The 27,944-nt window shown below is 50.8% G+C and overlaps 1 protein-coding gene across 1 annotated transcript; it reads left to right on the top strand.

The window, feature by feature from the left end:
• Positions 1–1,774: 1,774 nt before the first annotated feature.
• On the top strand, positions 1,775–21,639 carry LOC129694771 (folate receptor alpha-like). The gene is made up of 5 exons (XM_055631530.1): positions 1,775–1,849; positions 6,120–6,249; positions 15,225–15,413; positions 17,148–17,283; positions 19,826–21,639. The coding sequence occupies exons 2-5, from the start codon at positions 6,124–6,126 to the stop codon at positions 20,134–20,136; spliced, it is 762 nt and encodes a 253-aa protein (XP_055487505.1). The 5' UTR covers positions 1,775–1,849; positions 6,120–6,123; the 3' UTR covers positions 20,137–21,639.
• The last annotated feature ends 6,305 nt before the right edge of the window (positions 21,640–27,944 follow it).

Raw genomic sequence — 27,944 nt, 5'->3', positions numbered from 1 at the left:
GCCCACCCAGTTTAGACTTCACCAGTCGACCGCTACGTTTGCCACGGCGACGGCGACGCTTCCTCGGGCTTAAAACCCACTCCAGGTGAGTTTGGACTCCCAAGAGGAACGGGGGCAGTGTAGTATGTCCGCGGTAAACAAAGGCACCGACATTACACTGAATGTCCATTAGAGATGTACGGTCGTAGACCAGCAGAGACTTTAGTTGTATAACACCAATAGAAAACACAAAAAACAGAGAGAGCAACAGACAGGCAGCCATAGACATCGGCGCCATCTTGGAAAATATGTTTACTATAATATGGGGAGAAAGCCGGATGGGGGGGGGGGGGGGACTTTTGGATGATCAGCCATTATCATATTGAATGGTGGTGTGGCTCGAAGGACTGAATGGCCTACTCCTGCACCTATTTTTCTATGTTTTTAAGGTAGACAACAATGCTGGAGAAACTCAGCGGGTGAGGCAGCATCTATGGGGTGCTGCACTGGCAGCAGCCTCTACCTACAGCCTGTATGTCATTTCTATCTTTTTAAATTATTTTTAGTTAGTCTAAAGTCTGTTTTTGGGGGAAACTTTTACTTTTCTATGTGGGGGAGGGGGGCAGGGTAAGGGGGGAAACCGTCTCCCAGTCTCTTCCTGGCGGGGACGCGACTATTTCGCCGAGTCGCGTCCTCGCCCCCCACCCTACCAGCTGGATCGGAGCGGCCTTTCCTGCCGGGGACCGGGATCCGGACCTGGGCTGCTACAGCGGCGGCGCAGCGCTGGAGTCACCGCGGAGCGGGCGATGCCTACCTGGGTCGCCGTTTGGACCTCCGGAGCGTTGGGCCATTGCTCCAACATCGTGGAGCTCTGGTGCGGAGAGCTTCCAACGCGGGCGGCGCTGAACAGCATCGTGGAGTCCTGGAGCGCCTTGTAGAGGGTCTCCAGCAGCAGTCTCCACCCGGTGCGGCCTACGGACATTGGAAGCCGCCGACTCCGGTAGGAGGGGGCCGACTCTGGTGTCCACGCCGCTGAGGACGTCCCGCAGCCCCGACGTTGGACTGGTATCACCCCGGCGAGCGGTCCTGGTCATCGGGCCGCCTGTAGCTGCAACTGCGGAGGGCTTGGGGAGACCCTGACCACGGGGAACAGTGGAGGAAGAGACTGACTTTGGTGCCTTCCCACACAGTGGGAAACTTTGATTCTGCTGTGTGGGAATATTTTGTGTTAAATTCTATAGTGTGTTGAGTCCTGTTTATTTTTATTGTATGGCTGTATGGGAATTCATTTCACTGTGCCATCTGGCACATGTGACAATTAAATCTATCTTGTATCTTGTATCTTGTATGTAGCGAAATAAGTGATGTTTCGGGACTGGACCCTTCTTCAGACTGAGGAAGTCTCTTCTATGTTTCTTCTATGTTCCTCTCCAGCGATGCTGCCTGACCCACTGAGCAATTTGTGCCTATCTTCCGGTAGCTGTCAAGCAGAGCTCTATAATCTTTGCTTTCAAGTGTTGTTTATAGTAGCAGCCTCGACTACCTCCTCTGGCAGTAATGGGCATGGATGGGCGAGGTTTGGGGGTGGGGTCAGCTCCCTTCCACGGATGCTGCCCGGACCAGTGGGTGATTCCGCACATTGTGGATCTGCCGCCGCCGCCGCCGCCTGTAACAACTGGGCGCGCCTGCGCACTGCGGCCGCACTGTAGCGAGCTGAGCCGGCGCGCAGGCGCAGTGCAGGGCAGCGGAACACGTGGGGCCGGCAGCGGCGTGAATGCGCGGAACCGGCGCAAGTTGAGAGGAAGGAGCTGCCGGGGGGAAGAGGTGGAGGTGGTGCAGGTGGTGCAGGTGGTGCAGGTGCCAGCGCCAGGTGTGTGGGTCGGGGCTGCGGTGCCCCAGGGTGCCGGCGTGTAAACGTGTGCCGGGGGTGGGGGCGGGGTCGTCAGTACTTGTGACCCTGGGGGTGAGGGCACGCCGGGGTGGGTGTGTGTCAGACTGACAGTGAGTGTGTGTGCTTCTGCCTGTGTGAGACTGCCTGTGTATGATTCTGGCAGTGTGTGTGACTCTGCATGTGTGTGCGCGTGACTGTGTTTGTATATGATTGTGAGTGTGTATATATGTGTGAGACTGTGTGTATGAGTATGTATGTATGTGTGTGTGTATGATTATGTGTGTGTGTGTATGAGTATGCGTGTGTGTGTATGATCATGTGTGTGCGACTATGATTATGTGTGTGTGTGCGTATATGTGTGTGTATATAAGTGTGTGTATATGATTATGTGTGTGTATATGATTATGTGTGTGTGTGTGTGTGTAAGACTATATGATTGTGAGTGTGAGACTGTGAGTGTATATGAGTGTGTGTATATGATTATGTGTGTTTGTATATGAGTGTGTGTATATGTATATGAGTGTGTGTATATGATTATGTGTGTGTGCGACTGTGTATATAAGTGTGTGTATATGATTATGTGTGTGTATATGATTTGTGTGTGTGTGTGTATATGATTATGTGTGTGTGTAAGACTATATGATTATGTGTGTGAGTGTGAGACTGTGAGTGTATATGAGTGTGTGTATATGATTATGTGTGTTTGTATATGAATGTGTGTATATGATTATGTGTGTATATGCGTGTGTGTATATGATTATGTGTGTGTGTATATGAGTGTGTGTATATGACTATGTGTGTGAAACTATATGAGTGTGTGTATATGAATATGTGTGTGTGTATATGATTATGACTTTCAGAAGGCTTTCGACAAGGTCTCACATAAGAGATTAGTATACAAACTCAAAGCACATGGTATTGGGAGTTCAGTATTGATGTGGATAGAGAACTGGCTGGCAGACAGGAAGCAAAGAGTAGGAGTAAACGGGTCCTTTTCAGAATGGCAGGCTGTGACTAGTGGGGTACCGCAAGGCTCAGTTCTGGGACCCCAGCTATTTACACTATATATTAATGATTTGGACGAGGGAATTGAATGCAACAACTCCAAGTTTGCGGATGACACAAAGCTGGGGGGCAGTGTTAGCTGTGAGGAGGATGCTAGGAGGCTGCAAGGTGACTTGGATAGGCTGGGTGAGTGGGCAAATGCATGGCAGATGCAGTATAATGTGGATAAATGTGAGGTTATCCACTTTGGTGGCAAAAACAGGAAAGTAGACTATTACCTGAATGGTTGCCGATTAGGAAAAGGGGAGATGCAACGAGACCTGGGTGTCATGGTACACCAGTCATTGAAAGTAGGCATGCAGGTGCAGCAGGCAGTGAAGAAAGCAAATGGTATGTTAGCATTCATAGCAAAAGGATTTGAGTATAGGAGCAGGGAGGTTCTACTGCAGTTGTACAGGGTCTTGGTGAGACCACACCTGGAGTATTACGTACAGTTTTGGTCTCCTAATCTGAGGAAGGACATTCTTGCCATAGAGGGAGTACAGAGAAGGTTCACCAGACTGATTCCTGGGATGTCAGTACTTTCATATGAAGAAAGACTGGATAGACTTGGCTTGTACTCGCTAGAATTTAGTAGATTGAGGGGGGATCTTATAGAAACTTACAAAATTCTTAAGGGGTTGGACAGGCTAGATGCAGGAAGATTGTTCCCGATGTTGGGGAAGTCCAGAACAAGGGGTCACAGTTTAAGGATAAGGGGGAAGTCTTTTAGGACCGAGATGAGAAAAACATTTTTTACACAGAGAGTAGTGAATCTCTGGAATTCTCTGCCACAGAATGTAGTTGAGGCCAGTTCATTGGCTATACTTAAGAGGAAGTTAATGTGGCCCTTGTGGCTAAAGGGATCAGGGGGTATGGAGAGAAGGCAGGTACGGGATATTAAGTTGGATGATCAGCCATGATCATATTGAATGGCGGTGCAGGCTCGAAGGGCCGAATGGCCTACTCCTGCACCTATTTTCTATGTTTCTATGTGTGTGAGTGTGTGTATATGATTATCTGTGTGTATGTGTGTGTGTGTGTGTGTATATCTAAGATTCAAGAGAGTTTATTGTCATGTGACCCTGGTAAACTGATGAGTTTAGTCAGAGGGTGGTATTCATTGCCACAGACGGCTGTGGAGGCAAACGCAGAAGATATTTTTACGGCAGAGACAGATGGATTCTTGATCAGTACGGGTGTCGGGGCTTATGGGGAGAAGGCAGGAGAATGGGGTTAGGAGGCAGAGATAGATCAGCCACGATTGAACGGTGGAGTGGACTCGATGGGCCGACTGGCCTAGTTCTGCTCCTATCCCTTATGACCTTGTGATTTAGTTTCAGTCTGACTTCCTGTCCCTGCTCTGATTGCACACCTTGTCTCAGCAAATGTGTCCCCTTGAGAAAGTGCGGTGAGCCAACTGGGCGCCAATAAAGTGATCAGGGGGTACGGAGGGAAAGCAGGTACGGACGGGATACTGAGTTGGATGATCAGCCATGATCATATTGAATGGCGAATGGTGCAGGCTCGAAGGGCCGAATGGCCTACTCCTGCACCTATTGTCTATGTTTCTATGTCATTACACAGCAACCCAAGGCAAGCCTTTCTGTGTTAATCTACTGGAGAACAGCCTTATTTGAGACTAAATGTAAGCTGTAAGCTGGCCCAGCAACCAATTTAATATCTTCTTATATGTTTAACTTAATTCAGCCTTATCAACCGCGTGGATTTTCCCCGCGTGCTCCGGTTTCCTTCCGCACTCCAAAAGCCGTGCAGGTTTGTAGGTTAATTAGCGACAGTAAAAATTGTAAACTGTCGCGTTATCCTTGCACTAAAAGGCAATGACACGTGTACCAGGGCAGTCTCCCATCCAAGTACTAAAAGCCCTGTCCCACTGTACGAGTTCACCCAAGAGCTGTCCCGAGTTTTAAAAAAAAAACAAAAAAAAATCAAACTCGTGGTAAACATGGAGAATGAACGTACGCCGGAGCTCGGGGACGTCTCCTAGCGGCTCGTAACGCTAACGGCAGGTACTAGGGAAACGCGGTAAGCTCGCGAGGAAAAATGTCCACCAGAGCCCCGAGTACCGACGAGCGGCCATTACCGTAAATCTCCGAGTTCGAATCGGGGCAAACTCGGGAGAACTCTTGGAATGAACTCGTACCGTGGGACGGGGCTTTTACCTGGCCTAAGCCTGCTTGCCTATCGAGATCGGGAATTTTCAGGCCAGTAATAGACTGGAGTCGATGGAAGTGGTGAAGCTGCGGAACAACAGAGGGATTGTTGGTCTAATTGGCCGTTTCCTTCCTCTCCCCTGCTGATCACTCGCTCTCACTCTCTCACCCCCGACCTCCTGCCCCACCCAACTCTCGTCACTTTGTGTGGGGGGGGGGGGGGGTAAACCCGTGACACTATCTATTTTTTTTCTTCAGTTTTATTGCCACATGCACCGAGGTTTTGTTGCATGCTAACCAGTCATCGAGCCGTCCACAGTGTACAGATACAGGATAAAGGGAATAACGTTCAGTGCAAGGCAAAACCAAGTGACCCTTCTTTAGACTCTTCTACCCTGACGTCAGGTGCAATCTGTTCACACACCGACCAACGTGCCCCATCTACACTCGTCCCACCTGCCTGCGCTTAGCCCATCTCCCCCTAAACCTGCGCTGTCCATGTAGGACCACGTGCTGAAGGTGTCCATATGCTGAGAGAATGGAGCGGCTGGGCTTGTACACTCTGGAGTTTAGAAGGATGAGAGGGGACCTTATTGACACGTGAGATTATTAAGGGTTTGGACACGCTACATGTTCCCGATGCTGGGGGAGTCCTGAACCAGGGGCCACACAGTTTAAGAATAAGGGGTAAGCCATTTAGAACTGAGACGAGGAAACACTTTTTCACACTGAGAGTTGTGAGTTTGTGGAATTCTCTGCCTCAGAGGGCGGTGGAGGCCGGTTCACTGAATACTTTCAAGAGGGAGATGGATAGGGCTCTTAAAGATCGCTATCTTTAAGTCGAGGGATATGGGGAGAAGGCAGGAACGGGGTACTGATTGGGGATGATCAGCCGTGATCACATTGAATGGCGGTGCTGGCTGGAAGGGCCGAATGGCCTACTCCTGTACCTATTGTCTATTGATGGGCTAGAGGGGCTGAATGGCCTGCCGGCTCTGACTTACACTGTGTGTGTGTGTGTGTGTGTTCAGGAAGATGCTGGAGTTGCTGCTGGTCACACTGCCCCTAGCTCTGGCCGCGGAGAGGGACATTCTCAACATCTGCATGGATGCCAAACACCACAAGGTGAAGCCTGGTCCCGAGGGCCGACTCTACAAGCAGGTAAGTGACACACAGGGGTCACAGCTCCGTTCATCAGTCCTTGGTGTACAATTGGGCCATTTGGCCCATCGGGTCTAATCTGTCCGCCATTCAATCATGGCTGATCTATCTCTCTCTCTCAACCCCCATTCTCCTGCCTTCACCCCATAACTCCTGACAGCCGCACTGATCAAGAATCTGTCAATCTCCACCTTAAAAATATCCACTGACTTGGCCTTTAAGATTGTTGAGGGTTTGGACACGCTAGAGGCTGGAAACATGTTCCCGATGTTGGGGGAGTCCAGGACCAGGGGCCACACAGTTTAAGAATAAGGAGTAAGCCATTTAGAACGGAGACAAGGAAACATTTTTCCTCACAGAGAGTGGTGAGTCTGTGGAATTCTCTGCCTCAGAAGGCGGTGGAGGCAGGATTACTGGATGCTTTCAAGAGAGAGCTAGATAGGGCTCTTAAAGATAGCGGAGTCAGGGGATATGGGGAGAAGGCAGCAATGGGGTACTGATTGGGGATGATCAGCCGTGATTACATTGAATGGCGGTGCTGGCACGAATGGCCAAATGGCCTACTCCTGCACCTATTGTCTATTGTCATTGCCTCCAATTCCACAGATTCACCTCCCTCTCAAGTCAAGTCAAGTCAAGTTTATTTGTCACATACACATACGAGATGTGCAGTGAAATGAAAGTGGCAATGCTCGCGGACTTTTGTGCAAAAGACAAACAACAAAACAACCAAACAAATTATAAACACAATCATAACACACATATTCTTTTACATAGTAAATAATGGAAGGAAAAATGTTCTGTAGAGTTAGTCCCTGGTGAGATAGGCGTTTACAGTCCGAATTGCCTCTGGGAAGAAACTCCTTCTCAACCTCTCCGTTCTCACCGCATGGCAACGGAGGCGTTTGCCTGACCGTAGCAGCTGGAACAGACCGTTGCAGGGGTGGAAGGGGTCTCCCATGATTTTATTTACTCTGGAGTTGCACCTCCTGTTGTATAGTTCCTGCAGGGGGGCGAGTGTAGTTCCCATAGTGCGTTCGGCCGAACGCACTACTCTCTGCAGAGCCTTCTTGTCCTTGGCAGAGCAATTCCCAAACCAGATGGTAGTGTTCCCGGACAAGATGCTTTCCACCGCCGCTGCGTAGAAGCACTGGAGGATCCTCGGAGACACTCTGGGGTAAAGAGTGTTTTATTATCACGTCATGAAAAGAAAAAATGAAATTATTTCTTATGTTAGCACATCCGGTATGTAAACGGGTAGAGCTGCTGACTCTCAGCGCTGGAGACCCGGGTTCAATCCTGACTGTGGGTGCTGCCTGTAGCATGTTTGTACATGTTCCTCCCGCATCCCAAAGTCCGAGCTTTTCGCTGTACCTCGGCAGACGTGACCACAAACCAAACTAAGCTAAATGTGTGGGTTTGTAGGTTAAGTGGCCCCTGGTCTGTAGAGAGTGGATGAGAAGGTGGGATTGCATAGAAATAGACTGAAGATATGATCGATGGTCGGTACACTCGGTGGGCCAAAGGGCCTGTTTCTACGCTGTATCTCTATACTAGACCCTATAATAAGCAATAAAGCGAAGTTCATGTAGTGCAAAGACAAAAATAATGGCCTCTCAAGTCTCAATGCAGGCAGTTTGTGGTTTAGTTTAGAGATACAGTGCGGAAACAGGCCCTCCGGCCCGCGCCGACCAGCGATCCCCGCACACTAACACTATCCCACACCCACTAGGGACAATTTACATTTACCAAGCCAATTAACCTACAAACCTGTACGTCTTTGGAATGTGGGAGAAAACCGAAGATCTCGGAGAAAACCCAGGCAGGTCACGGGGAGAACGTGCAAACTCCGTTCAGACAGCGCCCGTAGTCAGGATCGGACCCGGGTCCCTGGCGCTGTGAAGCGGCAACTCCACCACTGCGCCACCGAGACCTCCCCTTGGAATAAAATAATAGTTGGTGTTTGTTGTTGTTCTGGTTGCTGGGAAGAAAGTTGTTCCTGAACCTGGAGGTCACGTTCCCGCTCCTGTTCCTTCTTCCCGATGGGTTAGGGTTGTGATTTTCAATGCACAGTTTTTTTTTCTTTAAATTCTTTGGAAGAATTAACATATAATTTGCATACAATTTGTTTCTGTGTGTTAATTAGTTTAGTTCAGAGACACCGGGGCGTAAATCACTATCAAAACATGGGGGGGACACAATTTCCTGGCGGCCGCGCGCATGTGCACACGCACACGCGAGGCTTCGGAGGCTTCGGCTGTGGGCTCTGTGGACGGTAACATCGGGAGCTGACCTGGTTGGTGACCGACTCCGAACTCCAGCTACAGCAGCTTCGTCCGCCCCGAATCGTGGGGCTTGAATCGGCCCGTTCATGGGGCCTTTCATCGCCCAGCGCAGTTTAAAATCGGCCAGCATCAGGAGCCTCGATGGTCTCAATGCAGCAGTTCGACTTTAAGCCGCGCCGGGCGATGAAAGGCCCCGCAAATGTGCCGATTCAGCCCTTAGAAACATAGAAACATAGAAATTAGGTGCAGGAGTAGGCCATTCGGCCCTTCGAGCCTGCACCGCCATTTAATATGATCATGGCTGATCATCCAACTCAGTATCCCGTACCTGCCTTCTCTCCATACCCTCTGATCCCCTTGGCCACAAGGGCCACATCTAACTCCCTCTTAAATATAGCCAATGAACTGGCCTCAACTACCCTCTGTGGCAGAGAGTTCCAGAGATTCACCCACTCTCTGTGTGAAAAAAGTTCTCCTCATCTCGGTTTTAAAGGATTTCCCCCTTATCCTTAAGCTGTGACCCCTTGTCCTGGACTTCCCCAACATCGGGAACAATCTTCCTGCATCTAGCCTGTCCAACCCCTTAAGAATTTTGTAAGTTTCTATAAGATCCCCTCTCAATCTCCTAAACTCTAGAGAGTATAAACCAAGTCTATCCAGTCTTTCTTCATTAGGAAGCGTCTGATACCCGCTTGAATCTTTCAAAATACGATAAATAACACAAACAAGTAGAACTGAAGTAAATAAAGGCAAACAGAAGAACCAACCTTGGAGGGGAGTGAGAGAGAGAGAGAAAGATGGGGAAAAAACATACTAAATAACGTGAGCGACCATGAATGGGAGACTTACCTGCAAGCCGGACCCAGGTTCGATCCTGATTATGGGTGCTGTCTGTACGGAGTTTGTACGTTCTCCCCGTTCCACCGGAGTCTAATGACTAAGCCCGTTTTAAGTTGTTATTGATTTTTCAAAGAGATATATACAAAACGGTGTAACGCCATCACCATAAATAAAATGAAATAAGCAACAACCAAATAAATAAATAAATTGGGGACCCCACCTCCCCCCCTAAAAAAAAACTGGAATAAGAGTGTGTGGTACCAAATACAAAATAAAAAGTTACATTGATTAGTTATCTGGAGATATTTCAATATTGGCACAGACATACCATCTAGTTCTATATAACAGTCTTCCCATCTCTAGCTCGGCATTTATCTAATTAGTGTCATGGCTCAAATAAACGGTCCATTTTTCCCAGATCTTCTCAAATGAATTATCCTTGACTCTCGATAAATATGTCAGTTTCTCTATAGTAAAGATGTCTGGCACAATTTCTAGCCACTGTTCCTGTTTTGGGCTTTTTTCATTAAGACACTGCCTGGTAATGGCCTTCTTATTTACTGCAAGCAAAACTTTAATCAAATGGGTATCTTCTATATTTACGCTATCTTTAATATGCCCCAGATACATCACAGGGCAGGTATTTGGGATTTTATAACCCAAGATATTTTTAACATCTGCGTTAACATTTTCCCAGTATGGCCTTATCTTTACACAGTTCCAGAAAATATGTGAATGGTCTGCCTCCGTACTCCCACACAGCCTCCAACAGTGTTGTTGGACAGCAAGTTGTCTGCTTTTTATATTGGGTGTTATTAAAAACTTGAGATAGATTCTTCCAGCAGAATTCTCTCCATCCTAGTGAGCTTGTGGATGCACAATGTGTTTCACACATTTGATGCCATTCTTCTTCTGTTATTTGAATCTTTAATTCTGCTTCTCGTTTAGTTTTTTATGTAGAGCGTTGATTCTCCCCCGCTTCCCACCAGAGCGTGGTAGAAAGCTGAGATGACCCGAGACCCCTGTATGCATCCACAATCACCTTGATCAGACCCGTTTAAACCCGATATTCGTTCAAATCTTTCCCATCCGCCAAGACATCCAATTAGTTCAAATGGTAATTGTACCCGCTTTGGAAGGACAAAACACAATTGGTGACACATCGTGTTAATACGATGTTAATAGAGGCATTTAACAAGCGCCTAACAGTGACACCCCCACTTTCACGTGGAAAGCGGAGATTTTAATCGTTTTTTTTCACCAAATTTCAAAATCCAGATCACAAAACATGGGGGGGATTGTCCCCCACCTCTCAAAACATTGGGGGGATGCCCCACCCCATTTTCCCCAGGATTTCTGCCCATGGAAACAGGCCCTGCAGCGCACCGAGTCTGCACCAACCAGCGATCACCCCGTACCTGTCTGAAGAAGGGTCTCGACCCGAAACGTCACCCATTTCCTTCGCTCCATAGATGCTGCCTCACCCGCTGAGTTTCTCCAGCACACTAGGGTCAATTTACAGAAGCCAATTAACCTACAATGGGGTGTAGGCAATTCATTCCCTGCATATCCACGCGCCTATCCAAAATCCTCTTATACACCACTATCTCCACTGCCTCCACCACCACCCCTGGCAGCGCGTTCCAGGCACCCACCACCCTCTGTGTAAAAAAAACCTGCCCCGCACATCTCCTTTAAACTTTGCCCCTCTCACCTTAAAGCTGTGCCCTCTAGTCTGTGACATCTCCACCCTGCGGGGGAAAGGTCCTTGACATTTTATAAATGTCTATAAGGTCTCCCCTCAACCTCCAGTGTGCCAGAGAAAGTGTGTGTGTGTGTGTGTGTGTGTGTCTCTCTCTCTGTGTGTGTGTGTGTGTGTCTCTCTGTCTCTCTGTCTCTCTGTCTCTCTGTCTCTGTCTCTCTGTCTGTCTCTGTCTCTCTGTCTATCGTTTCGTTCAGCTTCTAGCTTTATGGAGCTGTCGACGTAGACCCCAATACCTTTCAATAGCCTCGTCAATACCCCGCAACACTGCTCTCTCTCCCCATCCCCCCACTCGCAACAAGGGCAGAGTCCCCCTAGTCCTCACCTTTCACCCCACCAGCCGTCACATACAACAAATAATCCTCCGTCATTTCCGCCACCTCCAACGTGACCCCACTACTCGCCACATCTTCCCATCTCCCCCCATGTCTGCTTTCAGCAAAGACCGCTCCCTCCATAACTCCCTTGTCAATTCTTCCCTTCCCTCCCGTACCACCCCCCTCCCCGGGCACTTCCCATTGCAACCGCAAAAGATGCAACACTTGTCCCTTTACCTCCCCCCTCGACTCCGTTCAAGGACCCAAGCAGTCGTTCCAGGTGCGACAGAGGTTCACCTGCACCTCCTCCAACCTCATCTATTGCATCCGCTGCTCTAGATGTCAGCTGATCTACATCGGTGAGACCATGCGCTGGCTTGGCGATCGTTTTGTCCAACACCTCCGCTCGGTTCGCAATAACCAACCTGATCTCCCGGTGGCCCAGCACTTCAACTCCCCCTCCCATTCCCCATCCGACCTTTCTGTCCTGGGCCTCCTCCATGGCCAGAGTGAGTCCCACCGCAAATTGGAGGAGCAGCACCTCATATTCCGCTTGGGCAGTCTGCACCCTAGAGGCATGAACATTGACTTCTCCAATTTCCGTTAGCCCTTGCTGTCTCCTCCCCTTCTCAGCTCTCCCTCAGCCCTCAGGCTCCTCCTCTTCCTTTCTCCTTTCTTCTCCCCATCCCCCCCACACTACATCAGTCTGAAGAAGGGTTTTGGCCCGAAACGTTGCCTATTTCCTTCGCTCTATAGATGTTGCTGCACCCGCTGAGTTTCTCCAGCATTTTTGTCTGACTTGGACCCTAAAATCCCTTGTAAAGAGCATGCCACCAGATTCAGGAACAGCTTCTTCCCCTCTATTACAAGATCATAGGTGATAGGAGAAAAATTAGGCCACTCGGCCCATCAGGTCTACTCCACTATTCGTCCATGGCTGATCTATCTCTCCCTCCCAATCCCATTCTCCTGCCTTCTCCCCATAACCCCTGACGCCCGTACCAATCCAGGTTGATCAGCCCTTCCATAAGCTAGGGTGCTGTCTCATTCACCTCTACCCCATTGCGGACATTGGACTTTGTCTCTGGAACTGATGCGCTACAATCTGCACTCGAAGGTGGACACAAAATGCTGGAGTAACTCAGCGGGCCAGGCAGCATCTCTGGAGAGAAGGAATGGGCGACGTTTCGGGTCGAGACTGATGGATGTCTGAAGAAGGGCCGAAAGGTCACCAACTCCTTCTCTCCAGTGACCCTGCCTGTCCCGCTGAGTTACTCCAGCACTTTGTGTCTTATCTTCGATGTAAACCAGCGTCTGCAGTTCCTTCCTCCATCACCTGCCAGGTTTTGTCTGACCCCTAAAATAGACCCCCCCCCCCCCCCCCCCCACTACAGTCGGGCGAAAGAAGAGCCTTGAAGCCTAAAACTAAGGGCGGTCACGGTGGTGCTGCGGTAGAGTTACTGCCTCACAGCGCCAGACACCTGGGTTTGATCCCGGCTACTAGTGCTGTCTGTGCGGAGTTTGCACGTTCTCCCCGTGACCTGCGTGGGTTTTCTCCACGATCTTCGGTTTCCTCCCACACTCCAAAGACGTGCAGGTTTGTAGGTGAATTGTCGGTGTAAATGTAAGAATTGTCCCTAGTGTGTGTGTGTGTAGGATGGTGTTAGTGTGCGGGGATCGCTGGTCGGCACGGACCCGGTGGGCCGATGGGCCTGTTTCCGCGCTGTATCTCTAAACTAAACAAAGCTGAATGACCCTGAACCTCTGTGCGTGATTTAGCGTGAATCCTGCAGTGAATGCCTCTCCTCCCCGTTCCTGCCCCCTCCCCACACCCACAACCCTATTGTAAACTTTGCCCCAGCCTCCTGTAACATAGAAACATACACAATAGGTGCAGGAGTAGGCATTTCGGCCCTTCGAGCCTGCACCACCATTCAATATGCTCATGGCTGATCATCCATTTGAGTACAGGAGCAGGGAGGTTCTACTGCAGTTGTACAGGGTCTTGGTGAGACCACACCTGGGGTATTGTGTGCAGTTTTGGTCTCCTAATTGAAGAAAGACATTCTTGCCATAGAGGGAGTACAGAGAAGGTTCACCAGACTGATTCCTGGGATGGCAGGACTTTCATATGAAGAAAGACTGGATAGACTCGGCTTGTACTCGCTAGAATTTAGAAGATTGAGGAGGGATCTTATAGAAACTTACAACATTCTTAAGGGGTTGGACAGGCTAGATGCAGGAAGATTGTTCCCGATGTTGGGGAAGTCCAGAACAAGGGGTCACAGTTTAAGGATAAGGGGGAAATCTTTTAGGACCGAGATGAGGAAAACATGTTTCACACACAGAGAGTGGTGAATCTCTGGAACTCTCTGCCACAGAAGGTAGTTGAGGCCACAGTTCATTGGCTATATTTAAGAGGGAGTTAGATGTGGTCCTTGTGGCTAAAGGGATCAGGGGGTATGGAGAGAAGGCAGGTACGGGATACTGAGTTGGATGATCAGTCATGATCATATTGAATGGCAGTGCAGGCTCGAAGGGCCGAATGGCCTACTCCTGCACCTATTTTCTAGGTTTGTATGTTTCCAACTCAGTATCCCGTACCTGCCCTCTCTCCATACCCCCTGATCCCTTTAGCCACAAGGGCCACATCTAACTCCCTCTTGAATATAACTAATGCATTTGCCTCAACTACTTTCTGAGGCAGAGAATTCCACAGATTCACCACTCTCTGTGTGACACTTTTTTCTCAGTTGTAACAAAACTACTGATTAGATACCTGGAGAGTACAAGCGGGCGATGCCTTATCGTTTGACGTCACGGTTAATCTCGGAGACCTTGAGATCCTGAGTTCTTGCCAAGTCAGCGTGTCAGCGTGTTTCTCCTTTCCAACATTCGACACACAAAGCTGGAGTAACTCAGCGGGTCAGGACGGCATCACCACAGAGAAGGAATAGGTGACCTTTCCTCAGAGACCCTTAGTTTATTGTCACGTGTACCGAGGTACAGTGAAAAGCTTTTGTTGCATGCTGACTAACAGACAATAGGTGCAGGAGTAGGCCATTCGGCCCTTCGAGCCAGCACCGCCATTCAATGTGATCATGGCTGATCATTCCCAATCAGTACCCCGTTCCTGTCTTCTTCCCATATCCCCTGACTCCGCTATCTTTAAGAGCCCTATCTAGCTCTCTCGTGAAAGTATCCAGAGAATCGGCCTCTGAGGCAGAGAATTCCACAGACTCACCACTCTCTGTGAGAAAAAGTGTTTCCTCGTCTCTGTTCTAAATGGCTTACCCCTTATTCTTAAACTGTGGCCCCTGGTTCTGGACTCCCCCAACATCGGGAACATGTTTCCTGCCTCTAGCGTGTCCGAACCCTTAATAATCTTATATATTTCTATAAGACCCCCTCTCATCTAAATTCCAGAGTGTACAAGCCCATTCTCTCAGCATAGGACAGTCCTGCCATGATCACATTGAATGGCGGTGCTGGCTCGAAGGGCCGAATGGCCTACTCCTGCACCTGTTGTCTATTGTATGGCTTGATATTTTCTTATGTGTGGTATGATTAATAAACTGAGACCAATATCCAATGTCCTCCCCCTCCCTCTCCCCCTCTCCCCCTCTCCCCCCTCTCCCCCTCTCCCCCTGTCTCCGTCTGTCTCGTCTCCCCCTGTCTCTTTCCCCTGTCTCCGTCTGTCTCTCTCTCTCTTTCCCACTCTCTCTCTCTTTCCCTCTCTCTCTCTCTCTCTCTCTCTCTCTCTCTCTGCAGTGTGAGCCATGGAGAGACAATGCTTGTTGTACAGCCAACACCAGCGTGCACGCACACAATGACCAGTCGCACCTCTACAACTTCAACTGGAATCACTGTGGCACCATGACGGAGAAATGTAAACGGCACTTCATCCAGGACACCTGTTTGTACGAGTGTTCGCCCAACCTGGGCCCCTGGATCCAACAGGTGAGCTCAGCGCCTGTGTGACGGGACGGGGGAGAGAGAGGGAGCTTCACTCTTGTCAAAATCCACTCCCTGTACCTCCGTACATGTGACAAGAAACGACACTGAACTGTGTGTCTGACCCCTCGAGTGACTGATGTGTCTGTGTGTGTGTGTGTGTCGGTGTATGTGTGTCTGTATTTGTGTATGTGAATGTGTGTGTCTGTGTGTGTGCGCGTTTGTGTGTCAGCGTGTACGTGATTGTGTGTGCCCGTGTCTGCGGTGTGTCTATGTGTGTGTGTGTGTGTGAGTGTCTACGACCCTGCGTGTCTGCTGTCTGAGTGCATGTGCGTGTCTGTGTGAGCGTGTTTGTGTGTATGAGTACGTCAGTGTGTGTGCGTGTCTGTACGAGTGTGTGCGTGACTGTGTGTGTCTCTGTCCATGCATGGATATATCGTGTGATATGTAGTTTATCAGAGACAGGACACCTGCCTGCCACATGTTCACACTGGGAGCCCCCCCCGTTGTATCCGGCACCCCCTCGAGCCAGCACTGCCATTCAATGTGATCATGGCTGATCATCCCCAATCAGTACCCCGTTCCTGCCTTCTCCCCATATCCCCTGACTCCGCTATCCCAGGGATAGTGTCATAGATCGTGCGTCTCTCTCTAGTGTCCCCCATAGGACAGTGTGCGTCTCTGTCTAGTGTCCCCCATAGGACAGTGTGTGTGTCTCTCTAGTGTCCCCCATGGGACAGTGTGTGTCTCTCTCTAGTGTCCCCCATAGGACAGTGTGTGTCTCTCTCTAGTGTTCCCCATAGGACAGTGTGTGTCTCTCTCTAGTGTCCCCCATGGGACAGTGTGCGTCTCTCTCTAGTGTCCCCCAGGGACAGTGTGTGTCTCTCTCTGGTGTCCCCCAGGGACAGTGTGCGTCTCTGTCTAGTGTCCCCCAGGGACAGTTTGCGTCACTCTCTAGTGTCCCCCACGGGACAGTGTGCGTCTCTGTCTAGTGTCCCCCAGGGACCCCACGGGACAGTGTGCGTCTCTCTCTAGTGTCCCCCATAGGACAGTGTGTGTCTCTCTCTAGTGTCCCCCATGGGACAGTGTGTGTCTCTCTCTAGTGTCCCCCATAGGACAGTGTGCGTCTCTCTCTAGTGTGTGTCTCTCTGTAGTCCCCCATAGGACAGTGTGCGTCTCTCTCTAGGGTCCCCCATAGGACAGGGTGCGTCTCTGGCTAGTGTCCCCCATGGGATAGTGTGTGCGTCTCTGGCTAGTGTCCCCCAGGGACAGTGTGTGTGTCTCTCTCTAGTGTCCCCCATGGGACAGTGTGTGTCTCTCTCTAGTGTTCCCCACGGGACAGTGTGCGTCTCTCTCTAGTGTCCCCCATAGGACAGTGTGTGTCTCTGTCTAGTGTCCCCCATGGGACAGTGTGTGTCTCTCTCTAGTGTCCCCCAGGGACAGTGTGTGTCTCTCTCTAGTGTCCCCCAGGGACAGTGTGTGTCTCTCTCTAGTGTCCCCCAGGGACAGTGTGTGTCTCTCTCTAGTGTCCCCCATGGGACAGTGTGCGTCTCTCTGTAGTGTCCCCCGTGGGACAGTGTGCGTCTCTGTCTAGTGTCCCCCATGGGACAGTGTGCGTCTCTCTGTAGTGTCCCCCGTGGGACAGTGTGCGTCTCTGTCTAGTGTCCCCCATGGGACAGTGTGCGTCTCTCTCTAGTGTTCCCCAGGGACAGTGTGCGTCATTCTCTGTCTGTGCTGCAGGTGGTTCGGTCGTGGCGTAAGGAGCGTGTCGTTGGCGTGCCGATCTGCAAGACGGACTGCGAGGAGTGGTGGGAGGATTGCTGGGACGACCGCACCTGCAAATCCAACTGGGCGAAGGGCTGGAACTGGACCTCAGGTGAGTGTCTCTGCCCATCGATGCCCCATCCCCCATGGGCAGGGGTACCTGTTCAAGGGTTGCCACGGTGGCGCAGCGGTAGAGTCGCTGCCTCACAGCACCAGAGACCCGGTTTCCATCCCGACTATGGGTGCTGTCTGTACGGAGTTTGCACGTTCTCTCCCCGTGACCTGCGTGGGTTTTCTCCGGGTGCTCCGGTTTCCTCCCACACTCCGAAAACGCGCACATTTGCACGTGAATTGGCAATTCGGTAAAATTGTAAATTGTCCCTAGTGTTAGATAGTGTTCGTGTACAGGGTGGATGCTGGTCAGCATGGACTCAGTGGGCCGAAGGGCCTGTTTCTGCACGGAACCTTCTGGATTTTGTAGTCGGCAGGGCAGTACGCTGCATATCGCCAACTTGGACAATTTTACATTTACACCAAGCCGATTAACCCACAAACCCGCACGTCTTTGGAATGTGGGAGGAAACCGGAGCACCCGGAGAAAACCCACGCAGGTCACGGGGAGAACGTGCAAACTCCGTACAGACAGCACCCGTAGCCGCGATCGAACTCTGGTCTCTGGCACTGCATTTTGCTGTACGACAGTAACTACCGCTGCGCCACCGTGACCACCCGCCCACAATATCTCTGAAGTCTAAAAGTCTGAAGTCTTTGGTGAGACCCCACTACACACTTCTCTGGATGCTTTCAAGAGAGGGCTAGACAGGGCTCTTAATGATAGCGGAGTCAGGGGATATGGGGAGAAGGCAGGAACGGGGTACTGATTGGGGATGATCAGCCACGATCACATTGAATGGTGGTGCTGGCTCGAAGGGCCGAATGGCCTACTCCTGCACCTATTGTCTATTGAAGGTCAGTGCCTGGGGAGTGTTGTAGAGCAGAGGGATCTAGGAGTACAGGCACAAAGTTCCCTGAAAGTGGTGTCACAGGTAGACAGAGTGGTGGCACATTGGCAGGTGAAGGCAAGTCGGGCCGAATGGCCTGTTTCCACACTGTATCACTCTATGCCTCCCTATGACTAAGCGCCTGAGTAACTCAGCGGGTCAGGCAGCATCTGTGGAGAACATGGATAGGTGACGTTTCACAAAGTGCTGGAGTAACTCAGCGGGTCAGGCAGCATCTGTGGAGAACATGGATAGGTGACGCTTCATATAGTGCTGGAGTAACTCAGTGGGTCAGGCAGCATCTGTGGAGAACATGGATAGGTGACGTTTCACAGAGTGCTGGAGTAACTCGGCGGGTCAGGCAGCATCTGTGGAGAACATGGATAGGTGACGTTTCACAGAGTGCTGGAGTAACTCAGCGGGTCAGGCAGTATCTGTGGAGAACATGGATAGGTGACGTTTCACAGAGTGCTGGAGTAACTCAGCGGGTCAGGCAGCATCTGTGGGGAACATGGATAGGTGATAAGAAGGCTTTTGGCACATTGGCCTTCATCAGTCGTTATTGAGAGTGTCAGAAGGAACCGCAGATGCTGGTTTAAACTGAGGATAGACACAAAAATCTGGATTAGCTCAGCGGGACAGGCGGCATTTCTGGAGAGAAGCAATGGGTGACGTTTCGGGTGGAGTGTGGTGGGATAGTTATGTTGCAATTGTCCAAGACGTTGGTGAGGCTATGTTTGGAGATTTGTGTTTGGTGTTGCACATCCTGATGTTGTGGGCTGCAGAGGGCGCTGAGAAGATTTGCACAGTGTTGCCAGGATTGGAGGTCCTTGGGATACAGGAGGCTGAGGGATGATCTTGTGTAAGTGTTATATATGGATAGAAAAGATTTAGAGAGATATGGGCCAGGGGTGTGGTGTGTGTGTGTGTGTGTGTGTGTGTGTGTGTGTGTGTGTGTGTGTGTGTGTGTCTGTGTGTGTGTGTGTGTGTGTGCCTCTCTGTTGTGTCTAAGTTTGTGTCTCTCTCTCTATCTCTTTGTGTCTGTCTCTCTGCCTATCTTAGAAACATAGAAATTAGGTGCAGGAGTAGGCCATTCGAGCCTGCACCGCCATTCAATATGATCATGGCTGATCATCCAACTCAGTATCCCGTACCTGCCTTCTCTCCATACCCTCTGATCCCCTTAGCCACAAGGGCCACATCTAACTCCCTCTTAAATATAGCCAATGAACTGGCCTCGACTACCCTCTGCGGCAGAGAATTCCAGAGATTCACCACCCTCTGTGTGAAAAAAAGTTGTTCTCATCTCGGTTTTAAAGGATTTCCCCCTTATCCTTAAGCTGTGACCCCTTGTCCTGGACTTCCCCAACATCGGGAGCAATCTTCCTGCATCTAGCCTGTCCAACCCCTTAAGAATTTTGTACGTTTCTATAAGATCCCCTCTCAATCTCCTAAATGCTAGAGAGTATAAACCAAGTCTATCCAGTCTTTCTTCATCAGACAGTCCTGACATCCCAGGAATCAGTCTGGTGAACCGTCTCTGCACTCCCTCTATGGCACTATCTTAGTGTGTGCGTCTCTCTCTCTCTCTGTGTCTCTCTCTCTCTCTGTGTCTCTCTCCCCCTGACGTGTCTCCCCTGTATCTCTCCCCAGGCATCAACCAGTGCCCAGTGGGCTCCGAGTGCCGGCCGTTTGGCGATGTGTTCCCCACCGCGAGGGACCTGTGTGAGAAGGTGTGGAGCAACTCGTTCCGTTGGACAGATCACCCGCGGGGCAGTGGTCTCTGCATGTCCCTCTGGTTCAAGGCCGGCCTCAAGCCCAACCCCAACCAGGATGTGGCACGTCACTACGCCCTGCAGATGGGCCTCATCTCCTGCAGCAGCCTGGCATGGCCCAGCCCCCTGCTGCTAGGCCTCAGCCTGCTCCTCTCCCCCTCCCTCTCCCTCTCCCTCTACCTCTCCTAGCCCACACCCTCTCCCCCTCCCCCTCCCGCTCCTAGCCCCTACTGCAGCCTGAGGTGAGGGGTTGGGGTGGGAGGGGGTCTCGGGCCCAGCTACCCCCCTTCCCCCCCACCTCACTGCCGCCACAGACTCTTCCGCTCGGTGTAACCGATGCACAAACACTTCACCGGCTGCGGTAACGGTGAAACGGCAGAGCTGCAGGTCGACATAGATATATATATTTTTGAGGGGGGGTCCTGTTTTTGTACAGGGAGGGGGTGGAAACTCTTCCCCCCCCCCCTCCCCCGTCACACGGGACGTCCCGAGACTAGTCGACGAGTCGTCACGGTTACGCAAAGCCCCGCCTCTGCGCCGCAAGATCCCAGGAACAACGGAGATTTGTACAGCACAGGCCCTTCGGCCCATTAACCCCATGCCAGCCTGCTCACACCCCCCCCCCCCCCCCCCGAAGAACAATCTCTGCCTTATAATTACCCACTGACTTGTGGCCTCCACCGCCGTCTGTGGCAACGAATTCCGCAGATTCGCCGCCCTCTGGCTAAAGAAATTCCTCCTCGTCTCTCTAAAGGTGCGCCCTTTAATTCTGAGGCAGTGCCCACTGGTCCTGGACTCCTCCCACCGGTGGAAACACCCTCTCTGTCGAAAGCCTTTCGCTATTCGTTTCAATGCAGTCGCCCACTCACCCTTCTAAACTGCAGCGAGTGCAGGCCCAGTGCCGATAAACGCTGATCGTAAACTTTAACCCCACTCGTATGTTCTCCGTCTGTTCAAGAGCGTTTACTCGGCATTTGTAACGGCAACAGGACAATGAAATGCTGCAGAGCTGTCGGCATGGTGAGGCAAAGACTCAACAAATGAATATACAGTCATCTGCAATGTAACAAACCTATAATCAGTAATAGACACACAACGCTGGAGTAACTCAGCGGGACAGGCAACTGCTCTGGAGAGAAGGAACGGGTGACGTTTCGGGTTGAGATCCTTCTTCAGACTGAGTCGGGGGAGAGGGAGGTTCACAGATAAGGGAGTGCAGCGTAGGTTCGCCAGGTTAACCTCCGGGATGGCGGGACTGTCATATGCTGAGCGAATGTGAGGTTATCCACTTTGGTGGCAAAAACAGGAAGGCAGATTATTATCTAAATGGTGTCAAGTTGGGAAAAGGGGAAGTACAACAGGATCTGGGGGTCCTTGTACATGCTATATGTAAGAGGGAGTTAGATGTGGCCCTTGTGGCTAAAGAGATCAGGGGGTATGGAGAGAAGGCAGGTACAGGATACTGAGTTGGATGATCAGCCATGATCACATTGAATGGCGGTGCAGGCTCAAAGGGCTGAATGGCCTACTCCTGCACCTATTTTCTATGTTTACATCAGTCACTGAAAGTAAGCATGCTTGGACAACAGGCAGTGAAGAAAGCGAATGGCATGTTGGCCTTAATAACAAGAGGAGTTGAGTATAGGAGCAAAGAGGTCCTTCTGCAGTTGTACAGGGCACCTGGAGTATTGTGTGCAGTTTTAGTCTCCAAATTTGAGGAAGGACATTCTTGCTATTGAGGGAGTGCAGCGTAGGTTTACAAGGTTAATTCCCAGGATGGCGGGACTGTCATATGCTGAGAGAATGGAGCAGCTGGGCTTGTACACTCTGGAGTTTAGAAGGATGAGAGGGTATCTTATTGAAACATATAAGATGGTTAAGGGCTTGGACACGCTAGAGGCAGGAAACATGTTCCCGATGTTGGGGGGAGTCCAGAACCAGGGGCCACAGTTTAAAAATAAGGGGTAAGCCATTTATAACAGAAACAAGGAAACACTTTTTACACAGAGAGTGGTGAGTCTGTGGAATTCTCTGCCCCAGAGGGCGGTGGAGGCCGGTTCTCTGGATACTTTCAAGAGGGAGCTAGATAGGGCTCAAAGATAGCGGAGTCAGGGGATATGGGGAGAAGGCAGGAACGGGGTACTGATTGGGGATGATCAGCCATGATCACATTGAATGGCGGTGCTGGATCGAAGGGCCGAGTGGCCTACTCCTGCACCTATTGTCTATTGAATGGGTGACGTTTCTGGTCGAGACTTTGTCAGAGTCGGGAGAGAGGGATGTTCATAGATAAGGAAGTGTAAGGTGTAAAAATAGGTCAAAGGGAATGGAGATGGGGAGAATGTAGCAGCGAGAGAGGATGTTGCTGAACTCTTGTAGGAGTGAGGAGGAGAACTTCTTCAAAGTAGACACACCTCGAGGAGATTTCCCAGTGGAGCAGAGAGGATGTGTGGGAAGGGACTTAAGAAGGGTCTCGACCCGAAACGTCGCCCATTCCTTCTCTCTGGAGACGCTGCCTGTCCCGCTGAGTCACTCCAGCATTCTGTGTCTATCTCCTGTATTCAGTAATACTGGGTTAACCAGAGCGTAAACCAGTGCAAAGTGAAAGACGTCTCTCCCTGTGCCCAAAAAGAGTCATGTGAAGAAGCCTCAATGTCTGCGGCCCATTGGTACTGACGCCTGTTGTGATTGGAGACACGGAGAACTGCAGATGCTGGAATCGAGTAAAAAGCAGAGTGCTGGAGTAACTCAGCAGGTTAGGCCGAGACCCGGGTTTGATCCTGACTGTGGGTGCTGTCTGTACGGAGTTGTGTTCCCTCGCAACCCTTCCTATCGATACACCTGTCCAATTGCCTTTTGCAAAGTTGCCCCGGTGGAACAGCGGTAGAGTTGCTGCCTTACAGCACTTGCAGCGCCAGAGACCCGGGTTCCATCCCGCCTACCATGGAGTTGGCACGTTCTCCCCGTGGGTTTCCCACGAGATCTCCGGGTTTCCTCCCACATCCCCATGTTTGTAGCTTCGTTGCCTTGGTCTAAAATGTAAATGTGTGCGCAGGGAAGTGTTAATGTGCCGGGATCGCTGGTCGGTCTGGACAAGATGGGCCGAAGGGCCTGCTTCCGCGCTGCGCATCTCAACTAAACAAGGTTTCCAGTCGGGGCACTTCTTTGACCCTGAAACGTCACCTATCCATGCCTTACAGAGTGGTTTGTTGCCTGACCCGCTGAGTTGCACCAGCACTTTGTGCCTTTTTAAGTGTTTTGTCGAGATTTGTCGCAGCCAATGCTTTTGTCGTGATGGCGCGGCGAAGTGCGTCTCTAACGAGCTTATTAACGAGTGTGGCGTGCGGCAGCCAAGAGCCTAACGTGAACTGTTACATGCTACCAGCATCATTTAACTGCAAAAAAAAAACCCACTGATTACAATGCATCTCGACTCCTGTTTGAGTTTAGTTTATTGTCACGTGTACCGAGGTACAGCGAAAAGCTGTTTGTTGCGTGTTAACCAGTCGGCGGAAAGACAACACGTGATTACAATCGAAACGTACATTGCTCATTGGAAAAATCGAAGGTAGACAAAAATAGAAACATAGAACATAGGTGCAGGAGTAGGCCATTCAGCCCTTCGAGCCTGCACCGCCATTCAATATGATCATGGCTGATCATCCAACTCAGTATCCCGTACCTGCCTTCTCTCCATACCCCCTGATCCCTTTAGCCACAAAGGCCACATCTAACTCCCTCTTAAATATAGACAATGAACTGGCCTCAACTACCTTCTGTGGCAGAGAGTTTCAGAGATTCACCACTCTCTGTGTGAAAAATGTTTTTCTCATCTCGGTACTAAAGGATTACCCCTTTATCCTTAAACTGTGACCCCCTTGTCCTGGACTTCCCCAAAATCGGGAACAATCTTCCTGCATCTAGCCTGTCCAACCCCTTAAGAATTTTGTAAGTTTCTATAAGATCCCCCCTCAATCTTCTAAATTCTAGCGAGTGCAAGCCGAGTCTATCCAGTCTTTCTTCATATGGAAAGTCCTGCCATCCCAGGAATCAGTCTGGTGAACCTTCGCTGTACTCCGTCTATGGCAAGAATGTCTTTCCTCATATTAGGAGACCAAAACTATGCACAATACTCCAGGTGTGGTCTCACCAAGACCCTGTACAACTGCAGTAGAACCTCCCTGCTGGAGAAATAATAATAATAATAATAATAATAATAATTTATTTATATAGCACATTTTTTAGTCAACTTGCATGACCCCAAAGTGCTTCATATAATTACATTACATTCACACACAGGCAAAGGTGGGTGAAGTGTCTTGCCCCAAGGACACAACGACAGTTTGCACTCCAAGCGGGATTCGAACCGGCTACCTTCCGGTCGCCAGCCGAACACTTAGCCCATTGCGCCATCTGTCGTCCCACTGACCCCTGACCGCTATCATTCAGAGCGCTATCTAGCTCTCTCTTGAAAGCATCCAGAAAAGTGTGATGGGGTCTCATCAAAGGCTTTAGACTATTAGACTTTAGAGAGGGGAGCCCAGAACCAGGAGCCACAGTTTAATAATAAGGGGTGAGCCATTTAGAACGGAGATGAGGAAACACTTCTTCACCCACAGAGAGTTGTGAGTCTGTGGAATTCTCTGCCTCAGGGGGCGGTGGAGGCCGGTTCTCTGGATACTTTCAAGAGAGAGCTAGATAGGGCTCTTAAAGATAGCGGAGTCGGGGGATATGGGGAGAAGGCAGGAACGGGGTACTGATTGGGGATGATCAGCCATGATGACATTGAATGGCGGTGCTGGCTCGAAGGGCCGAATGGCCTCCTCCTGCACCTATTGTCTATAAATTGCACGCTGGTATCTTAACCTTTGCACTGCCTGTTGAATGAGTTGCCGCAGACGGCGGTGGAAGCCAAGTCCTTGGGTTTGTCAGAAATTGACATGTTCTTGATCAGTACGGGGTGTCAGGGGTTATGGGGAGAAGGGAGGAGAATGGGGCTAGGAGGGAGAGAGCCATGATTAAATGGCAGAGTAGACTTGATGGGCCGAATGGCCTAATTCTGCTGGAACGTATGAATTTTGTGAGTAGACCGATGAGGGGAAGATGCCAGAGGAACAGTGTTGGTCATTGAGTGCAACTCTGACTCTCTAACCTGCCCATTGGTGACTGGGACCCAGCTAAAGGGCTCAGAGCAGACAGAGCAGAGATTGAGGTGTCACTGTATCTGGGAGTTGAAATCTGAAAGAAATGCAGATGCTGGAAAAATCGAAGGTAGACAAACATGCTGGAGAAACTTAGCGTCGAGACCCTTCTTCAGACGGGGGGGGGGGGGGGGGGGGGGAATGGGGGGAAAGGAAGGGAACAAGAAAGGAAGAGGCCGAGACAGAGAGCTGGGAATGGGAGGGGAAGGAGGGAGAAAGCAGGGACTACCTGAAATTGGAGAAGTCAATGTTCATACCGCTGGGGTGTAAACTACCCAACTGAAATATGAGGTGCTGCTCCTCCAATTTGCGCTGGGCCTCACTCTGGCCATGGAGGAGGCCCAGGACGGAAAGGTCGGATTGGGAATGGGAGGGGGAATTGAAGTGCTGAGCCACCGGGAGATCAGGTTGGTTAATGCGGACTGAGCGGAGGTGTTGGGCGAAGCGATCGCCAAGCCTGCGCTTGGTCTCGCCGATGTAGAGCAGCTGACACCTAGAGCAGCGAATGCAATAGATGAGGTTGGACGAGATGCAGGTGAACCTCTGCCTCACCTGGAACGACTGCTTGGGTCCTTGGATGGAGTGGAGAGGGGAGGTAGAGTAGCATTTCCAGCGGTTGCAAGGGAAAGTGCCCGGGAGGCGGTGGTTTGGCTGGGAGGTGGATCTACTGGGCTTGTATTCACGAGTTTAGAAGGATGAGAGGATGTCTTATAGAAACATATACAATTCTTCAGGGATTGGACAGGCTAGATGCAGGACCAATGTTCCCCGTGTTGGGGGAGTCCAGAACCAGCGGTCACACATACAAACCATAGACATGTCAGGGTGAGGACAAACGTAAATTGGAGGAGCAGCACCTCGTATTTCACCTGGGCAACTTACATCCCAGTAGCTTATGAACATTGATTCAGATTCAGTCTTTTATTGTCAATGTGCAGTGTACAGTACAGAGACAACGAAATGCAGTTAGCATCTCACCCAGAAGAGGGACGTAGAATAACGAGCAGTAAATATACATACGTACATACAGTCGCAGTAGTGCAATTTTTCTGGGGGGAAGGAGTGTCCGGGGGGGTGGTGATTGGCAGTCACCGAGGTACGTTGTTGAGTAGAGTGACAGCCGCCGGAAAGAAGCTGTTCCTCGACCTGCTGGTTCGGCAACGGAGAGACCTGTAGCGCCTCCCGGATGGTAGGAGAGTAAACAGTCCATGGTTGGGGTGAGAGCAGTCCTTGGCGATGCTGAGCGCCCTCCGCAGACAGCGCTTGCTTTGGACAGACTCAATGGAGGGGAGTGAGGAACCGGTGATGCATTGGGCAATTTTCACCACCCTCTGCTGTGCCTTCCGGTCGGAGACAAAGCAGTTGCCATACCATACTGTGATGCAGTTGGTAAGGATGCTCTCGATGGTGCAGCGGTAGAAGTTCACCAGGATCTGGGGAGACAGATGGACCTTCTTTAACTTCTCTAACATCAAATAGCCCTCGCATTCGCTCTCCCTCCCTCTCCCCCACCCAACTTGTACTGTACTGGTTTTACAGTGGACCTAGTGAGTTTCATTGTACCTGAGTTTCATGGTATCGCACCCGGCAAGCATTGCACAGAGTACATCAGTTCCAGAGACAAAGCCCAATGTCCGCAATGGGGTAGAGGTGAATTGGACAGCACCCTAGCTTATGGAAGGACCGTTCAGAAGCCTGATAGCAGAGGGGATGAAGCTGTTCCTGATTCTGGTGGTGCGGGCTTTCAAGCTTCTGTACCTCCTGCCGGACGGGAGCGGGGAGAAGAAGGAATGACCAGGGTGGGACAGGGGACATCTTTGCTGATGTCGGCTGCTTTCCCGAGGCAGCGTGACGTGTAGACGGGGTCGATGTCGGTGATAGACACAAAATGCTGGAGTAACTCAGCGGGACAGGCAGCGTCTCTGGAGAGAAGGAATGGGCGACGTTTCGGGTCGAGACCCTTCTTCAGACAGAGTCAGGGGAGAGGGAAACTCGAGATATAGATGGTGGTGGTTTGTGTGATGGAATGACTGGGGTGGGATGAGCAAAGCCACCTTTCACCCCCCCGCTGTGGAATAAACTCCGAGCCACCCCAACATCTGCCGACAGTTTAAGGTGATCGATGGTTGGCACGGGCTCGATGGGCCAAAGGGCCTGTTTCCATGTTGTATCTCTAAACTAAACCTTGAACCAGTGCCCTCTGGTCTTTGCCAGTTCCATCCTGGGCCAAACGTTCTGAGTGTCTACCCTATCTTTGCCTCTCGTATTTTTATATCCTTCTCGCAGGTCTCCCGTGCAGAGTTTGTCATCTCGGTATTTCGTTGCGAGATACAGCATGGAAACAGGCCCTTCGGCCCACCGAGTCCACGCCGACCCCCGTTAATGTTTAATGTCATCCCACTTGCTCATCCACTCCCTGCACACCAGAGGACAATTTACAGAGGGGCCGATCAACCTACAAACCCGCAACGTCTGTAGGATGTGGGCGGAAACCTGAGCACCCGGAGAAAACCCACGCGGTCACGGGGAGAACGTGCAAACTCCACAGCACCCGAGGTCAGGATCGAACCTGGGCCTCTGGTGCCGTGAGGCAGCAGCTCTACCCGCTGCACCACTGTGCCGCTCTTGATGAGAGGGGCAAAGCTTTAAGGAGATGCTCAGGGCGTGTCTGTTTTACGCAGTGGGTGGTGGCGGAGGCAGCTACGATAGTCGTGCTTAAGAGGGTTTTAGGGGTGGCACGGTGGCTGAGCGGTGGAGTTGCTGCCTTACGCCCCCGTCCCACTTAGGAAACCTGAA

This window comes from Leucoraja erinacea, unplaced genomic scaffold, assembly GCF_028641065.1.
Source record: "Leucoraja erinacea ecotype New England unplaced genomic scaffold, Leri_hhj_1 Leri_78S, whole genome shotgun sequence".
Lineage (NCBI taxonomy): Eukaryota > Metazoa > Chordata > Chondrichthyes > Rajiformes > Rajidae > Leucoraja > Leucoraja erinaceus.
Note: the sequence above shows the minus strand (reverse complement) of the source record. Positions and strands in the feature narration are given on the sequence as shown.